Source organism: Euleptes europaea, chromosome 15, assembly GCF_029931775.1.
Source record: "Euleptes europaea isolate rEulEur1 chromosome 15, rEulEur1.hap1, whole genome shotgun sequence".
Taxonomy (NCBI): Eukaryota; Metazoa; Chordata; class Lepidosauria; order Squamata; family Sphaerodactylidae; genus Euleptes; species Euleptes europaea.
In genome coordinates, this window is record NC_079326.1 from 40381475 (window position 1) to 40399471 (window position 17997).

General features: G+C 44.3%; 1 protein-coding gene across 1 annotated transcript in view; it reads right to left on the minus strand.

Moving 5' to 3' along the window:
* Positions 1 to 14554: 14554 nt before the first annotated feature.
* Positions 14555 to 17997, minus strand: part of OLA1 (Obg like ATPase 1) — a 107874-nt gene continuing 104431 nt past the window's right edge. The window contains exon 10 of the mRNA XM_056861575.1: positions 14555 to 14739. Coding sequence (XP_056717553.1) covers positions 14638 to 14739 — 102 coding nt within the window. The 3' untranslated portion in view covers positions 14555 to 14637. The remainder of the gene's footprint in view (positions 14740 to 17997) is intronic.

Sequence of the window (17997 nt, forward strand, 5' to 3'; positions counted from 1 at the left end):
ATACAGTGTGTATTTTTTTTCTCCCCCCTTCGGGTTTTGCCTCTTGACAGCCTCTCTTTTAGTTGCTGTAAAGCGGACCTCATATTTGAGCGCTCACATCTTTGTAAGTTAAAAATGGTTTCTCTTAAATGGCCTTCAATGGAGCGGAAAGCCAGTAGGCTCCAGCTTTGTCACGAATTACTGTCAAGAAAGTGGACCCCAGCGCCAATTACCTTGTCCAGCAGATGTTCCATATTCAAATACTAAAGGCAGCTTTTCCAGCAATTTTATTTTATGATAAATCTAAACATTGTTGTAATAAACTAGTTTGGGGGAAAAACAAATGGCGGTAGTAGGGCTGCCAAATTCCAGGTGATGGCTGGAGATCTCCCGCTATTACAACTGATCTGCAGGTGACAGAGATCGGTTCCCCTGGAGAAAATGGTCACTTTGGCAATTGGACTCTATGGCATTGAAGTCCCTCCTCTCTCCAAACCCCACCCTCCTCAGGCTCCACCTTACAGTTGCCAACCTCCAGATACTAGCTGGAGATCTCCTGCTATTACAACTGATCCCCAGCCGATAGAGATCAGTTCACCTGGAGAAAATGGCTGCTGTGATAATTGGACTCTATGGCATTGAAGTCCCTCCCCTCCCCAAACCTCACCCTCCTCAGGCTCCACCCCAAAAACCTCCCACCGATGCCAAAGAGCTACCTGGCAACCTTACTCCACCTCCAAAATCTCCAGGCTTTTCCCAACCTGGAGCTGGCAACCCTAGGCAGTGGGCCAGCCACTGGACTGTTTGGGGAGTTGATGAAATGGCATTACAGATTTGGGTTGTTTACTAGTACTTTGATGTGGGCCCTGACTTGCATGGCCCAGGCTTGTCTGATTTCATCTGATCTTAGAAGCTAAGCAGGGTTGGCCATGGTTAGTACTTGGATGGGAGACCGCCAAGGAAGTCCAGGGTTGCTACACAGAGGCAGGCAATGGCAAACCACCTCTGTTCATCTTTTGCCTTGAAAACCCCATGAGAGGTCACCATAAATCAGCTGTGATTTTTATGGCACTTTCTACCACTTTGTGGTGAATTGTTGGGTCTGGATGTTGCCAGGTTGCCAGCCCTGGGACTCCACAGTTGCAAAGTGAGCCCCAGAGAGGACTGCAGTGTCACACGGGTCAAGGCAAAAATACTTTGAACTTCAAGTATGATTTGTATTTTTAAAACATCATCCACGGTCATAGAAAAATGTATCCTCTTTTGTGTATGTTTCTAAATGAAGCTGAAACCGGAATGCTAGATCACAAAGGCCTGTTTTGCAAACAAGAAAAAGACTGATGACAGTCTTTTGGAAGATCTGCTGTATATTTAGAAAGATTTCGTGATGGGAACATACAGCACCCTCTCTCTCTCTCTCTCTCTCCTATCGTGCATACAAAATGTAAGAGCCACTTGTTTACAAATGAGGCCCTAAGCCAATGTAGACTCACAGGCTTTCGTATTTCAGTATTTCCCAGTCTAGCTAAATTGAATGCAGCACATTTTATTTAATCTATCTGCTGGTTTTGGTTCTGGAAGCTGTATTGTTCTCTTATGCCTTTCTGAGTCTCAACAGAAAAACCTTTGAACAAAATATGTCTTGTAGAGAAACATATGAGAGCTTGTAGAAATTCAGATGTCCTCATTCCAGGGTGAAGGGATGCGTGAGCTGTATATTCTTCTCTGTCCAGGAACAGACTGGAGACTGGGTGAAAACGCATGGTCGCTTTAGCCTCCTTTATTCCCTGTTTCAGCCAGGATCCAGCCAGGATTGAACACAATTCGGCGAAAACACATGCATTAGATCCTGGCTGAATCCTGGCTGAAACAGGGAAAAAAGGAGGCTAAAGCGACTATGCGTTTTCGCCCTAAAGCAATCATGCGTTTTAGACCAAGGAGACTGCCCTTTCATCAATGCTGAAAGTCTAGGCCAGCCTTGAACATTTTAGCTTATCAGTTCAGTTTTATTGCATTCTTCCAATGGCCATTACAAAAAAATAAAACACTATAAATCTGGATGACAGTCATTAATAAAGGTTACATTTTAGTAACAAGTTAAAAGCCTTATGGGTATGTTTCCCTAACCCTTCGGATCTAATCAAAATACAGCACGTAAAACATTATTAAATAGTTAACATTCAGAGTTATTGGTTCTTGTAGGTTATCCGGGCTGTGTAACCGTGGTCTTGGAATTTTCTTTCCTGACGTTTCGCCAGCAACTGTGGCAGGCATCTTCAGAGTAGTAACACTGAAGGACAGTGTCTCTCAGTGTCAAGGGTGTAGGAAGAGTAATATATAGTCAGAAAGGGGTTGGGTTTGAGCTGAGTATTGTCCTGCAAAAGTAATGTGCTAATCATTGTCCTGTAAGTATCAAGATAATGTGCTAATGATGGTATGGTATGTTAATATGGAACCATTGTATCCTGAAGTGAACTGTTAATGTGTGTAATCCAAAGCTAATCTGCATGGCTATTGTTGAATGTTGTCTTTGTTAGTCTGGAGGTTTTTTAGAACAGGAAGCCAAGCCTTATTCATTCTTAAACTCTCCTCTTTTCTGTTAAAGTTGTGCTGATGTTTATGAATTTCAATGGCTTCTCTGTGCAATCTGACAAAATAGTTGGTAGAATTGTCCAGGCTTTCAGTGTCTTGGAATAAGACCCTGTGTCCTGTTTGTGTCAGTCCATGTTCAGCCACTGCTGATTTCTCAGGTTGGCCAAGTCTGCAGTATCTTTCATGTTCTTTTATCCTTGTTTGTATGCTGCGTTTTGTGGTCCCGATGTAAACTTCTCCACAGCTGCAAAGTATACGATATACTCCTGCAGAGGTGAGGGGGGTCTCTTTTGTCTTTTGCTGATCGTAGCATTTGTTGTATTTTCTTGGTGGGTTTAAACACTGTTTGTAGGTTATGTTTTTTCAAAAGTTTCTCCATCCTATCAGTGACTCCTTTAATAAATGGCAAGAATACCTTTCCTATGGGAGACTGTTTTTCCTGAGTTTTCTTATTTTTGTTTGGTTTAATGGCCCTTCTGATTTCATTCTTGGAGTAACCGTTTGCTAGCAGTGCGTGATTTAGATGATTACACGGTTACACAGCCCGGATAACCTACAAGAACCAATGAACTCTGACCGTGAAAGCCTTTGACAGTATTCAGAGTTATCTTGGGCTTATCTAACATGAAATAAACAAAGCTATTCAAGCCAAAAATTGACTCTGTAAGACTAGGGAAACTAGGGTTGCCAACCGCCAGGTACTAGCTGGAGATCTCCCGCTATTACAATTATCTCCAGCCAATAGAGTTCAGTTCACCTGGAGAAAAATGGCTGCTTTGGCAATTGGACTCTATGGCATTGAAGTCCCTCCCCAGACCCCGCCCTCCTCAGGGTCTGCCCCAAAAACTTCCCGCTGGTTGCAAAGAGGGACCTGGCAACCCTATCTCCAGCTGAACTAATCTCTATCAGCTAGAGATCAGTTGTAATAGCAGGAGATCTCCAGCTGCTACCTGGAGGTTGGCAACGCTACATGGTGGCTAGATGCATGTTTGATACATGGGTACTATCCAAACATTATCTTACAAATACAGAGAGAGGCTTCCTTTTGTGGACCAACAAGCAATTCATGAAAACCAAGCCACATTGCAAGAAAGCCAAGCCACATAGAAAGTATCCTTTCTGCAAATTGAGGTCTATTTCACACAACTAATGGTGCACAATGCTCGGAGCTTGGAGCATAATCAGAGGTACATCATGCTTCACAAGAAGCGTTGTTTTTCTTTGTTTTGTGCCAGTGCACTATGGCCATGAGTCAAAGAAGAGCGGGCAAGAGAAAGATGCCATTGCGGAGCCTAGAAAATGCTTAAGCCTCTGCCTAAAGTACTGTAGAAGCCTCGTGCCCCAGAAATCCAAGAAAGGTGAACTAACTCACTTGAAGAGCTGTTCCTTTGAGGGGGGGAAAGAGGGGAAAGGTCTGATCAGGGACTGACAGAATAAGTGTATTTAGACACTCCCCCATGAAGAAAGGGCCCAGATGCAAGCAAGGTTTGTACCAGTTTAAATCCAGGTTCTCTGGAAAACTTGCTTACAGGAAGATCAGAAGATCTGAAGATCATTATAGCCAAGAGTTCTTAGAAATTATCTCCTAATACTTAGTTGTAGATAGAACTAGTCCCTGGTCTCTCTCTCCAGCTTGAACCTCTTAGTGAAATTTAATGCTGACAAATCAAAAAGGGGCATATCCAGAATTCGTAACCCTGGAAAAAAAAATGGGGAAATCTTTATCATCTTAATCAAAGGATAAGCCATCCCAAGCTTGATTTGTGTCTCGTCCCTTGGCCTCAGGTGACTCCTGTGTGCCAGAGGTTACGGGTTTGTTAAAGAATATCGGTTTTGATTAAGTGTCACATATGGTGTAAAACGTCCTCTTTATCATTGGAAAGTGTAGGTTGGAGGCCAGGCAGTGCCTTTTAGAGAGCTTCTAATATAAATTAGATGTCTTAGGTAATGGGTGGCTTTCAAACAGGATTGATCTTTCTGTGGTCCAGTGAATGTAGGTGTGTTCGGTTAGATGTCAGAAAAGCATGTTGCCTGCCACCTATACTAATAGGCTGGTTACCCCTCCTTTTAGAGAAGGACTTGAAATATATAACATAGAAAAGGGGGAAGGGAGAGATCCCTAACTTCCCCCCCCCCATTTTCTTGATGTCATGGGCAAAGGTCTATGTTTCCTTTTATTCCTTTTAGTATTTCACACCTTCCATTTGCTGTATCACTTAGCGATGCTTAGTCGCTGGTCTTTTTAGTCACTTACAACTCCCCAAACTTGCATGAACTTAAGGAGGAAGCTATTATGAAGTAGACTGTGTTATCTGCCACTTCCTGTCAATATATGTACCCTTTTTTAAGGGGGAGGGAGAGACAGACCAAGGCCCCCAGTCACCACAACCAAATGGTTTCCATTCCGCTGAAAAGTCCTCAGCGGCAACCTTGATTATACTGAGAAACATAAGAGCAAAAAACCGAGAAGACAGCAAAATGTGAACATTTCCTTGCCTCACAAATAAGAACACGATGACGTCTTGAAAGGCACGGAATGGGAGCATCATCTTTATGGAGCAGACATTCCCCCTTGCTTTGCACAAACACCGACAACGATTGTAAGCATAAACTCAGCAGGAATCCACAGTTCAGAGATCTGACCCCTAGGCCTCAGCAAAGAAGGCATGTATGAAATAAAACGACTCTTTTAGAGCTTATCAATATGATACATGGCACTTCTGGGAGAAAAACGCTTCCCTGTTTACACAGGAGGAGGTGGGACAGCCAGAGATGGCCATCTATACACAGGTTTTACTACCAGGTCTGGGAATGAGAACTGTAAATATGCACTGCTGCTAATTTGGAACATGTGAATTAATAATATACTTATTTATTGTTTCACCCTGAATCTTAGATGGCACTTTTCCAGCTTGTTGTATTATGCTGTCATTCAAGGCCTTTCAGACTTCTGTTGCCTAGGACCCCTGCCCTTTTCAGCGCTCTAGTCCCCTGCCCTCAAGTCAACCCCTCTCCCTTTCCTCCTCCCTTTCTCAAATACAGCTTGCTTCAAGGTTTGGACTCAACAACAGGTAACATTACATACACGGGCATGGAAATGAAACCTAACAAGGTATTTTTGTTTTCAGCTGCAGATCCATATTGTATTTACTTTCCTGTTTCCAAATGAACCACATATACAAATATAGCGCGCGCGCACACATCCTGTGGCAACAGTGCTCCAAATTCTAGGAACGCTCCTCATTCAAATAGGCATACTTGCTTTTGCCTAAATTGGTTCTCTGGGTTTTTTTTATTGCATTAATTTGTTTACATGTTTATACCATGCCTTTCCCTGGGGCTCAAGGCAGCTTACAATACTATCCATAAGAAAATAAAACCCAACTAATCCTTACCCAAGCTCAACCCCCATTAAAAGACCTAGCAAATAACACAGCCTTACACCACCCCCTAAAATCTTTGAGGACAATACCTTCAGGGAGACTGTTCCACAAAGTGGGAGCCACTATGGGAAAGGTACAAGCTCTCATTAGATGTCAAGTGGGCTACTTTAAGTGGAAACAGCTGGAGGACTGTAATTGGTGCTCCTGGCTGCCACATTTCCCCCCCCCCCTCCTTTTAGGAATGGAAAGTTCTGGACATATATTTTATAATTGTGAAAATATATTTTATATTTTATAATTGTGCAAAAATTATTTTACAACCCAATGCCAGGTTCTGGTTTTTACCTGTAATTGCCTATAGAGCTTGGGCCAAGCCTATCTAAACAACCACCTACTCACTCAAGAACCTGTCCATATCTTAAGAATCGTAAGATCTATGATAAGGCCCTTCTGCTGGGCACCCCACTTTTGAAGGGTAGTGTCCGAAGACAGGGCCTTCTCAGCAGTGGCCCCTTCTCAGATATGTAACACTCTCCTTAAGAGGCATTTGATGGTGCCTCTTTGAGAGCTTTGAAGCACCGAAGATAATTTTATTTTACATAGCTTTTAATGAACAATACGTATTTTCTTTGCTACTTTACTGTTTTGCTGTTCCATTGTGATTTTACATTTTTAAATGCTTTAACAGGTAGTCTTTAATTTCATTTAAAACTCTGTTGTTCACCTTCTTAGGAGCTAAACCTGAAATGAGCGATAGATAATTGACGGAAGAATTTCTGTCTGGCTTAGAATTATCAGGTGAATCTTGGGAACAAACAGGAAAAACGTTCCTCTCTCTCAAGTCGCATTTTTCTCATACAGCACATACAGCACATTCCACCTTAAGGAATTCAAAAATTTCTTCTGTATTGTATTCAAAACGTTCAGTTATCTAATTGAATACATACATCATTCCCCACCTCCTCTAGCTAATTTCCATTCCAGGATTCAATAATGGGAGTTGATTTATCACACAAAGCCCCCTTCGCCCATGGTGTTTATCCTCTGGCCTCACTGGAGGAAAGGGCTGTGGAGCCAAATGCGGGTAGAGTTCCTCGAGGAATTCGGTGCGAACTGCTGCAAAGGTTGGAATGAAAGAAGAGAGAAAGGATTTGCAAGAGGTCCATGCGGGTCGGAGTGAAAGCACAGCAAATAATGCTCTGCTAGGAAGACCATTCTCTTCAAGCTGCCTCAATAAATACACAACTGTTTTTGTTTTTGGTGTGCTGTACCTGCAGAGGGAGCACCGGCCCTTCCCAATCCTGTGACCGTTTTGCACATGCTTTAAACCAGTCTATTTAAGTCCAGTTAAGCCGCACCCTTACAGTCCTCCAACCACTAGGTAACGTTACCCACTTTGGCTTCAACGGATCCCATAATTCAGCACAGCGCCGAATATTAATCTCACACTTCATCAGAATAAGGACTACGTCGTTTTGCTTCTGCTCCTTGCCTTGTAACAGACCTGCTTCTTCTTAACCTTTATATCCTCAAAGCAAGAACAGCTCTGGTTTTGGTTCTCTATCCCAATAGTTTTAGGCACATGGTGAAACCTGTTTTGCGGCCACCACCAGCTAATCCTATCAGTGCAATCCTGTGCAGAGTAACTCCAGTCTAAACCCACTGGTTTTAATTCCTCGTGGAATTGTGCCATTAATCTGTAACTCAATCCATATTCTGCTTTGGGACACTACAAACTGCTGCCTGGGGTCTTTTTCATCATGCTTTGAAACATCTCCCCTCCCCCTAGAAGAAGAAGAAGAAGAAGAAGAAGAAGAAGAAGAAGAAGAAGAAGAAGAAGAGGAGGAGGAGGAGGAGGAGGAGGAGGAGGAGGAGGAGGAGGAGGAGGAGAAGGAGAAGGAGAAGGAGAAGGAGAAGGAGAAGGAGGAAGAGGAGTTGGTTTTTATATGCCGACTTTCTCTACCACTTAAGGCAGAATCCAAGCGGCTTACAATCGCCTTCCCTTCCCCTCCCCACAACAGACACCCTGTGAGGTAGGTGAGGCTGAGAGAGCATGACTTGCCCAAGATCACCCAGCTGGCTTCACGTGAGTGTGTGTGTTAAGTGCCGTCAAGTCGCTTCCAACTCATGGCAACCCTATGAATGAAAGTCCTCCAAAATGTCCTATCTTTGACAGCCGTGCTCAGATCTTGCAAATTGAAGGCTGTGGCTTCCTTTATTGAGTCAATCCATCTCTTGTTGGGTCTTCCTCTTTTCCTGCTGCCCCTCAACTTTTCCTAGCATGACTGTGCTTCACGTGTAGGAGTGGGGAAACAAATCCAGTTCACCAGTTGAGCCTCCACCGCTCATGTGGAGTGGAGAATTAAACCTGGTTCTCCAGATCAGACTCCACTGCTCCAAACCACCGCTCTTAACCACTACACCATGCTGGCTCCCTGCTGGCTCCACGCTGGCTTTACCAGCTCAGGGCAACTTAAAACGTTTACTCATTGTTCTGTGATACTTTGGTTGTTCATAATAAAAAGGAATGGCGGGACTGTGGTTTGATCATTTGTGTAATAAACAGTGTGCTGCAGATATACCTGCTGCAGAGAGGTGGAGAGCAACTTCTGCCCATTTTCCTTCCCCACTGCAGTTGCCCACTTCGCTGCCCCCCACACTGTTACTGGGGGGGGCGTGTCTAGTGATTTGCAGAAGCACAATTTCCGGGAACACAGAGAAGTCGGAGGGGAAGGCAGGGGCGTTGCCCCCCTATAGCAGGACTCTCCTGCTGTTGGCCCCAGTGTGAACAGACTGCTGGACTTGATGGGCCTTGGTCTGATCTAGCATGGCTTTTCTTATGTTCTTGTGTTTGTGTTATGTTTTCACTGGTTGTTTATGTTCAATGGAGAATAAGGCTTGAACACATCCAGCATTTTAGAAACCCTTGGTCTAATAAAACAGGCTATTTCATTATATGCCTCTCATTTCATTTACATTATCTTCAGTGTTTGGATTTATTTGTTGGTTTTCAAATGCCCCAGGGCACCTGGAATATCTGAAGTAGGAGAATTGCTGACAGAAGTTGTCCAAAGGGCCACAGCCACAAATATTGAGTCTCCCACCCAGCAGTTTCAGTTGTGCTCCCCACCGAACTGAAAATGACAGATTCCAAGACAATTAATCAGGTATAAATCTCAAGACCAGTTCGCCTCAAATGCAGCATAAAAATAAACTGCCAGTAAATCTCTTGCCTTATAGTTCTTCCTTCTCTGCCTAATAAATTGCAATTATAATTGTTTATAGTAACTAGTTCTATTTTGGTTTGCATGCTTCCCAGTTAATCATTCTGGCTTAATTCATATCTTGGAGTGACTGACAGATGAAAAATAGATGCATGTATCGCATTAAAGAAAGGAGCATATAGATTGTACTGAAATAACGATTGACTGAGCTACTGGGAGAAGCAACTTGCATCCCTGTGCACCAGAAGAAAAGTTGGTTTTTACATGCCGACTTTCTCTCCCTTTTTTAAAAGGACAATCAAACTGGCTTACAATCTCCTTCCCTTCTTCTCCCCGCAACAGACACCTTTGTGAGGTAGGTGAGGCTGAGGCCTTTTATGCAGGGATGTTTCCCCGCAGTCACCCCCGACTGCTTCGGGGCTTCCTTTTGATTATGCATGCCTTTTCTGCCCGTCAGAGGTCGCCTCGCCATTCCTGCATGTTTTGCCTGCATTTTCCAGGTTCTGGATAAAACAGCATCTGGAAAACATGGGCAAAATGTACGGGGAGAGCAAAGTGACCTCTAATGGGAGGAAAAGGCATGCATAATCAAAAGGAAGCCCCGAAACAGTTGGTGGGGGGTGACCACGGGGAAACGTCCCTGCATAAAAGGCCTCAGCCTCACCTACCTCACAAGGTGTCTGTTGTGAGGACAAGAAGAGTTTGGAGAGAACTGTGACTTGCCCAAGGTCACCCAGCAGGTTTCATGCATAGGAGTGAGGAAACCAACCTGGTTCACCAGATTAGAGTCCGCCGCTTATGGGGAGGAGTGGGGAATCAAACCCGGTTTTCCAGATTAGAGCCCACCGCTCCAAACCACTACACCAATCTGGCTTTCCAGAAGAGATCATAGAAGGGGAAAGAGAGTTTAACATGTTTTATGAAGGAACTGACCATCCAATCATTGTCGGTGTTTGCTATAACTCAGATTTTTGTCTCCAGAATTAGATTCTAGCTATAATGGATGTATATTTTATATTTTATGCTGGCCTTTGGCTGTAATAAAATGAAATGATCCTAGCTACAAAAGAGCAGGTATGATGCACTCTGTACATCAGACAGAAGTGCATGGAACGATTATCAAACTTGGCTTGAGATTGGCTTTTGAACCAAGAGCAGAGCAAATGGAATCCAAGAGAGAAAGAAAATGACAGCCTGGAAAAAAAGAGTTTAAATTTCCCCCCCTAAAAGACTCCACTAACATACGAGGTAGTTCAGCGAAGCCATTTACAAATTCAAGGCGTCCGTGCATCAGATGGATTCTCCAACGAGCCTTGTTTTGCATCGGTGCAAACTTGTTTCCTTCCAGACAATGCCGGATTCTTGCCTGCACAAGGGCGCTCCAGCGGCGACGCTTAAAACGAGCTTCCTTCAAAGCGGTAATAATACGGTCATGATTGCCCAGCAGTTTCTGCTATGGGCAAAAGCCTTACCTGCTGAGAGCTGAGTGCCTTGTGAACTTCGAGGAAGCCCTGCAGGCACGGGTAGGAAAAGACGGGGGTCGGTGCAGTGTGTAAGCGACCCAGAATATGCTAAAGACATTTCCCCAATAAATCTGGGTGTTTCATCCTTTGTCAGGACAACAACCAATGACCCCCAATGTTGCATCTTCTGACTTTTTATATCAATTCACGCACAAACTTATAGCATAAAGAACCAACAGCTTCTATTTTTGATAGCGCAGCTACGGCTGCTGGCTTACTAGGATTGTAAGTCTTTAAGAACATTTGAAAACCGCTCATACCAACGAAATCTGCCGCTAACAAGCACATTATTACTGATCTCCAGTGCTCATAACGCTTGTTATTATGAATCAGGCACTCTTATCCAACTTTTCTCAACTGATAATGCAACATTTCAAGATTATATCCTCTTTTTTTTGCCCATGCAGCAATCTGGGCCAAACAGAGTTAGGGCCAAACACGCTCACAGAATTTATGCTTTTAAATCTTTGGCTCAGAGTCAGAGGAAGGTTTTGGAATAATTTGGTTTTCAAAGTACCTTTCCCTAAACTTTAGACCCAGACAGGTACTGGTAGAGAAAGTTAGCATATAAAAACCAACTCCTCCTCCTCTTCTTTCTTCTAATTCAGAGGCTTCTTTTCTTCTTAAAATGGAGATGCCAGTAAGGCTCCTAGAAGATTGTAACAGTTGATGTGACAACATTACCAAAAAAAAAACTTTTTGGGAAGGTACCATCCAGTGTTGCCAGACAACTGTGTACCACCACTAGGGTTGCCAACCTCCATGTGGTAGTTGGAGATCTCCTGCTATTACAACTGATCTCCAAGTGACAGAGATCAGTTTCCCTGGAGAAAATGGCCGCTTTGGCAATTGGACTCTGGCAATTGAAGTCCCTCTCCTCTCCAAACCCCGCCCTCCTCAGGCTCCACCCCCAAAATCTCCAGGTACCTCCCAACCAGGAGTTGGCAACCTTAACCATCACTGTTCCATTTCCAGTGGACACAGACTCGAGGCACAATCTAATGAGATGCCGCAATAAAAAAGGTAAAGATCCCCTGTGCAAACACCGGGTCATTCCTGACTCATGGGGTGACACCACATCCCGACATTTACTAGGCAGACTTTGTTTGCGGGGTGGTTTGCTGGTGCTTTACCCAATCATCTTCCCTTTACCCCCAGCAAGCTGGGTACTCATTTGACCGACCTCGGAAAGATGGAAGGCGGAATCAACCTTGAGCTGGCTACCTGAAACCAAATTCCATTGGGATCGAACTCAGGTCGGGAGCAGAGCTTGGACTGCAGTACTGCAGCTGACCACTCTGTGCCACAGGGCTCCTCGAGATGCCACAATACAGCAGTTAAAAGGACTGAAAGTACAGATCTTAGCATCCACAAGAGAAGACTGATATCCTGGTGGCATCCAATCTTAGCCCAGCACAAATATGGAAAGAACTGTCTGCAGCACTTCCTTCGTGACAGCTGTGTGGCACACCAGTGATTCAAAGAGGGGAAACATAGTTTACAAACATACATCTAGGGCAAGGGTGATGAAGAAGAGTTGGTTTTTATATGCCAACTTTCTCTACCACTTAAGAATTAAACTGGCTTATAATCACCTTCCCTTCCTCTCCCCACAACAGGCACCCTATGAGGTAGGTGGGGCTGAGAGAGTTCAGAGAGAACTGTGACTAGCCCAAGGTCACCCGGCAGGCTTCATGTGGAGGAGTGGGGAATCAAGCCCATTTCTCCAGATCAGCGTCCATTGTTCCGAACGACTGCTCTTAATCACTACACCACGCTAGCTCTCGTGATGAAGGGCCACTACTACGTACCTTCTGTTGGCACAGTTATAACACAACAAATGCTCATTTTAAAGATGCTAATTCTGTACGCTCACAGGTACTTCAGAAAGCTGCTCCTCCGCCAACTTCTTTACAGAATTCTCTCAAAATTCTGTGCCTCCTGGAACATGCTTAGTTAGAATCAAGCAACTTATTCTCCCCCCCCCTTATTTCTATGTTGGTTATTTTATGAAATCATATTTTTCTGTATACTTGGGGAACCCTCCAAGTACACAGAAACCTCTGTCACATCTGATGGTGTTCTGGTTTTTCCACTTTGATCAATAGAAGATCACAGCGTTTATTCTCAGTTATTGAGATTTACGTAAAACAGTGCTTTTAAAAAATGGACTTTGCACACAGGCTCACACTTTATGAGACAGAAACTATGAAAGGGGGCGGTGATTCAAAAAAGTCAAAAAATAGAAGAAAAGGCTTGACAAAAGGAGGTCTACCTTCATATCCAAGGCTTGCTAGGGACTGCACATGTACTGGTCGGCCAATAGCTTCCCAACACAAACTTTTTCAGCAGGCTTGGAGCTAGTTGTAGCATGCTGCCTTGATGCAAATATTCACAGAGGGAAGTGGGTTTATTCAGGCAGCAAACTCTTCTCACAAGAACTTACGAAGAAGAAGGGGAGTTGGGCTGAGGTTGTCTTTATACTGGGCTGAATACTCTGGCAAACTTTCAGATAGAAGAGGACGCAAACACGGCAGTGAGCCCCACACAGTCCCTATCAGGCATAACACAAGGACATAAGATGATCAGACCAGTGGTCCATCTAGTCCAGCATCCTGCATCTACAGAGTGGTGTAGTGATTAAGAGTGGTGGACTCTGATCTGGAGAACCAGGTTTGAATCCTCCCCACTCCTCCACATGAGCGGCGGACACTAATCTGGTGAACCAGGTTGGCATGTCATTGGAAATGCTGAAACCAGCACAGCACTGTAAGAGGAGGAGGAGGAGGAAGAGTTGGTTTTTATATGCCGACTTTCTCTACCACTTAAGGAAGAATCAAACTGGCTTACCCTTCCCTTCCCACAACAGATACCTTGTGAGGTAGGTGGGGATAAGAGAGTGTGACTAGCCCAAGGTCACCCAGCTAGCTTCATGTACAGGAGTGGGCAAACAAATCCAGTTCACCAGATTAGTGTCTGCCGCTCCTGTAGGAGTGGGGAATCAAACCTGGTTCTCCAGATCAGAGTCCACCGCTCCAAACCACCCTTGGTGTCCCAGGCAATGGCCTAGTTTTATTCCCTGACGGCAACACATTATATTATTAAACACTGCAATTTAACAATTTTCAAGGGAAGTATTAAATCATGTTCAAAATCTTTTCCCCTCACCCAATGCATAAGCGTTCAAAGAATGCGATTCAAACACACTGCTTTTCTCTCCCTCTCTAAAAAAACCCCCAAAACATCACCTTTTTATCTGGTGACAACAATCTACAAATGCATTAACTTTTCCAGAGACAAATCCTTGGCAACCTCATCATCTGATTCCAAAGGAAGGCTCCCCTTTTAAGACACAAATGCAGCTGCCCCCACGCTGCCAGTAACTGCACCATACACATGTCTTAAAATTCTGTAATCAGCAGCCGCCAGGTGCTGTATCGCCTTCCGCACACCACACGCCGTCAATACAGACATCCCCAAACACAGAGAGGCTGGTTTTGTCAAATGTTTTATTGAGTGTCGACATCTGGAGTACTGTAAAACATGCATTATCTGTAGATTCAAAAAGGAGCAAACCACATTGTCCTTCCTGTCAAACACGTCAGCCTTGGCATATATGATGGAGATTAATGAAGTATCATGAGAGTAATATGGTTCCTGAAAAGCTCCTGCAATTTTTGGGAGTAGTCTTAATCATTCTGAGAGAGGCAGAGCTGTTCACATTCAAAGTGAACTTGTACGTTCAAACTGGAAGTGTTCATAATTCAATTCAAAACTAAACAAAGAGGGATTTCATCGGTGGGCGTTATCTGTCCTTAGGTATACACACGGTACCCTTCCCCTTTCCCCATCCCTATCTAAATAAAAACTCATATGCTTTTCTCTTTTTGTTTAGTATCAGAGTTTAATTCTGAGCAACAAACAAAATCTGGTAACTCATTTCTTCTTCGGCTGTTGAGGTGTGTTAAATTTAAAGAAGATAATATCTCCGTCTTCGACTACGTAATTTCTGCCTTGCTGTCTGTATTTTCCAGCAGCCTGTACACACAGGGAGGGAGAGAGAAGGAGAATGAATTACAATATTATAGATAAACACTATCTTAAAGAGCAGCGCCTATTTTACTAAAAACACTACTAGCTCTGGGAGGAAAAAAAACATTTTGTAGCTGTAAACTTCTTGACTTGGGCAGAATTTGATTGACAAATATATAATCATAATTTATTCTTCACTGCAGATAGCGAAAACAACATTGTTAACAGGTTTTGTTATATAATGTCAGCTGTGCATTCGGTTTCCATCCCTAAACACTGATAGGTAGCAGAGAGAGTGTTTTTAACATTTTCCTCTCCCCCATCCTTGCATTTTTATTCCAAAATTATCTTGGAAAAACCCACAAGAGCACTGAAGGAACTACATCTGTCAAAGGGGCCTCTGGCTCACAGCAGTTTATGGCACTATAAAGCTGCCTGTCTTTGAGGTGCTCCAAGATGCAGCCATTTGGGCCGCAGTAGACTAACACGGTTACCCCTCTCGAATTTGCGGTCTATCAATGCATTCCTAAAGAGAGTTACTCCAGTCTAACTCCATTGAAGAAGAAGAGTTGGTTTTTATATGCTGACTTAAGGGAGAATCGAACCGGCTTACAATCACCTTCCCTTCCCCTCCCCACAACAGACACCCTGTGAGATGGGTGGGGCTGAGAGAGTGTGACAAGCCCAAGGTCACCCAGCTGGCTTCATGTGGAGGAGCAGGGAAATCAACCTGGTTCACCATATTAGCCTCCGCGGTCCATGTGGAGGAGTGGGGAATCAAACCCGGTTCTCCAGATCAGAGTCCACCGCTCCAAACCACCACTCTTAACCACTACACCATGCTGGCATTGAAATGAATGGGCTCAGACTGTAGTAACTCTCCTTAGGAACGCACTGTAAGAGTTGTTGTCGCTCAAATAGAGGCTATGCACTAGTGTTTAGGAACCACTTTTGGGGTGCTCTGGATGCTCACTCCCCAGGGCAGAATGTCACTTACATGCTCAAGCATACTTCACAATTACCGGTGGGTAGCCACGCTGGTCTGCTGCAGAAGAGGAACATTCGAGTCCAGTAGCACCATACAGACCAACAAGAGTTCCAGGGTATAACCTTTCGCGAGTCAAAATTCTCTGATGAAAGGAGCATTGACTCTCGAATTTGACAAAATATCCGATGGTGGGCGCTTTGATTCTCGAATGCTTATACCCTGGAAATCTTGTGGGTCTTTAACGTGATACTGGACCCGAATCTTGCTCTTCACAGTTGCAATATCACTTTGACAGATTTCGGCCTAAAATACTACTACTACTAAAGGTAAAGGTAGTCCCCTGTGCAAGCACCGGGTCATTACTGACACATGGGGTGACGTCACATCCCAATATTTACTAGGCAGACTTTTTTGTTTATGGGGTAGGTTGCCATTGCCTTCCCCAGTCGTCTACACTTTACCCCAGCAAGCTGGGTACTCATTTTACCCACCTCGGAAGGATGGAAGGCTGAGTCAACCTTGAGCCGGCTACCTGAACCTGACTTCCATCGGGACTGAACTCAGGTCGTGAGCAGAGCTTGGACTGCAGTACTGCAGCTTACCACTCTGCGCCACAGGGCTCTTACTACTACTACGATAACAACAACAACAACAACAACAACAACAACAACTTTTATTTGTATCACACCCTTCTTTGGTGAACCAGGCTCAGGGTGGCTAACATCATATGAAATACAACATAATCGCAATTATTTAAAAATGTAAACAATACAGCATAGCCAATTTAAAATTCAATAAATTCAATCCCACTCTGATGGAACCTAGAAACTCCATATTTAAGGAGGATGTTATCTAGAGGTGGTTGTGCCTCCATGCCTTTCACTGGTGTCTCTCAATCGGGGGGGGGGGTGAGGGGAGGATAAATAAAGACAGAAGGCCATCTTTTGGGCTAAGTGACCCCTACAGCCTCAGCCGCAAAGGAGAGCACCAGGGTGAAGGGATTTTCCCTGCCCACCACTATCTTGATATTCCCTTGCTTCTGCTGCTTAAGAATAATAGAGTACTATGCATAAACCAGTGTAGTGTAGTGGTTAAGGTGTTGCCCCCAGCATCTGGGAAACCCAGGTTCAAATCCCTCTTCCATGGAAACTTACTGGGTGACCTTGGGCCAGTCACACACTCTCAGCCTCAACCCTGGCAAGTAGTTGGATGGGAGACCCCCAAGGAATACCAAGGGCGTGACTTGGAGGCAGGCAATGGCAAACCACCTCTGAAGGTTTCTTGCCTTGAAAACCCCACCAGGGGTCACCATAAATCAGTTGTAACTTGATGGCAAAATACAGATACAAAAGCCAGGGGGCGCTGAACAACAAGTGAAGGATTCCCCCAGCAACACTGGGAGATGATGAACAATGGATTCAATGAATTTGGCTATGGAGAACCCCAATGTTTACCATCCTGGTAAGCATCATGGTCACTTAGAAAATGAGGTGGCTTCTAGGAGGAGGCTTTTCCACAGAGCAAGATATTCTGAGTCACCAGACAAGCATGTCATGCTTCAGTTCGAGAGCAACTCGCCCCATGCAGAAGCCTCCATGCAGAGCTGAGTATTTACAGCAGCCTTAAGGGGTACAGGACCCAACAGGCGCAAAACAGAGGTGCAGCCAATTGGAGCTTACACTGGGGTTGGCTTGGCTAGTATGGATGCTACCTTTTAATGCACCAAAAAAATCTCAGGCCAGCTTTAGACGGGGTAGGAATTAGCATAATACCCTCTCAGTGTGTTTTTGATCTGGGAACCCATTTTTTATGTCAGGAACAAACGTTAAAGGAGTATCCAAGCCAAGATCTTCCTCACAAGGAAACATGGAGAGATTAGATCACAGCAAGACAGATGAAATAATTTTCATCAAATCTAGAAATCATCTAGGGGAGGGGCTGTGGTTCAGTGGTAGAGCATCTGCTTGGCATGCAGATAGTCCCAGGTTCAATCCCCGGCATCTCCAGTTAAAGGGACTAGGCAAGTAGGTGATGTGAAAGGCCTCTACCTGAGACCCTGGAGAGCCGCTGCCGGTCTGACTAGACAATACTGACTTCGATGGACCAACGGTCTGATTCAGTATAAGGCAGCTTCATGTGTTCATTTACTAAACTAGTCACACTCCTACTCCCAATACATCAAAGAATTAATTTATTACACAGCAAGTGATTTCATCTCTTCTTGTGTCTTAAAATATGTTTACCAATATCTTCTAGGCACTATAGGGAAAGCATGG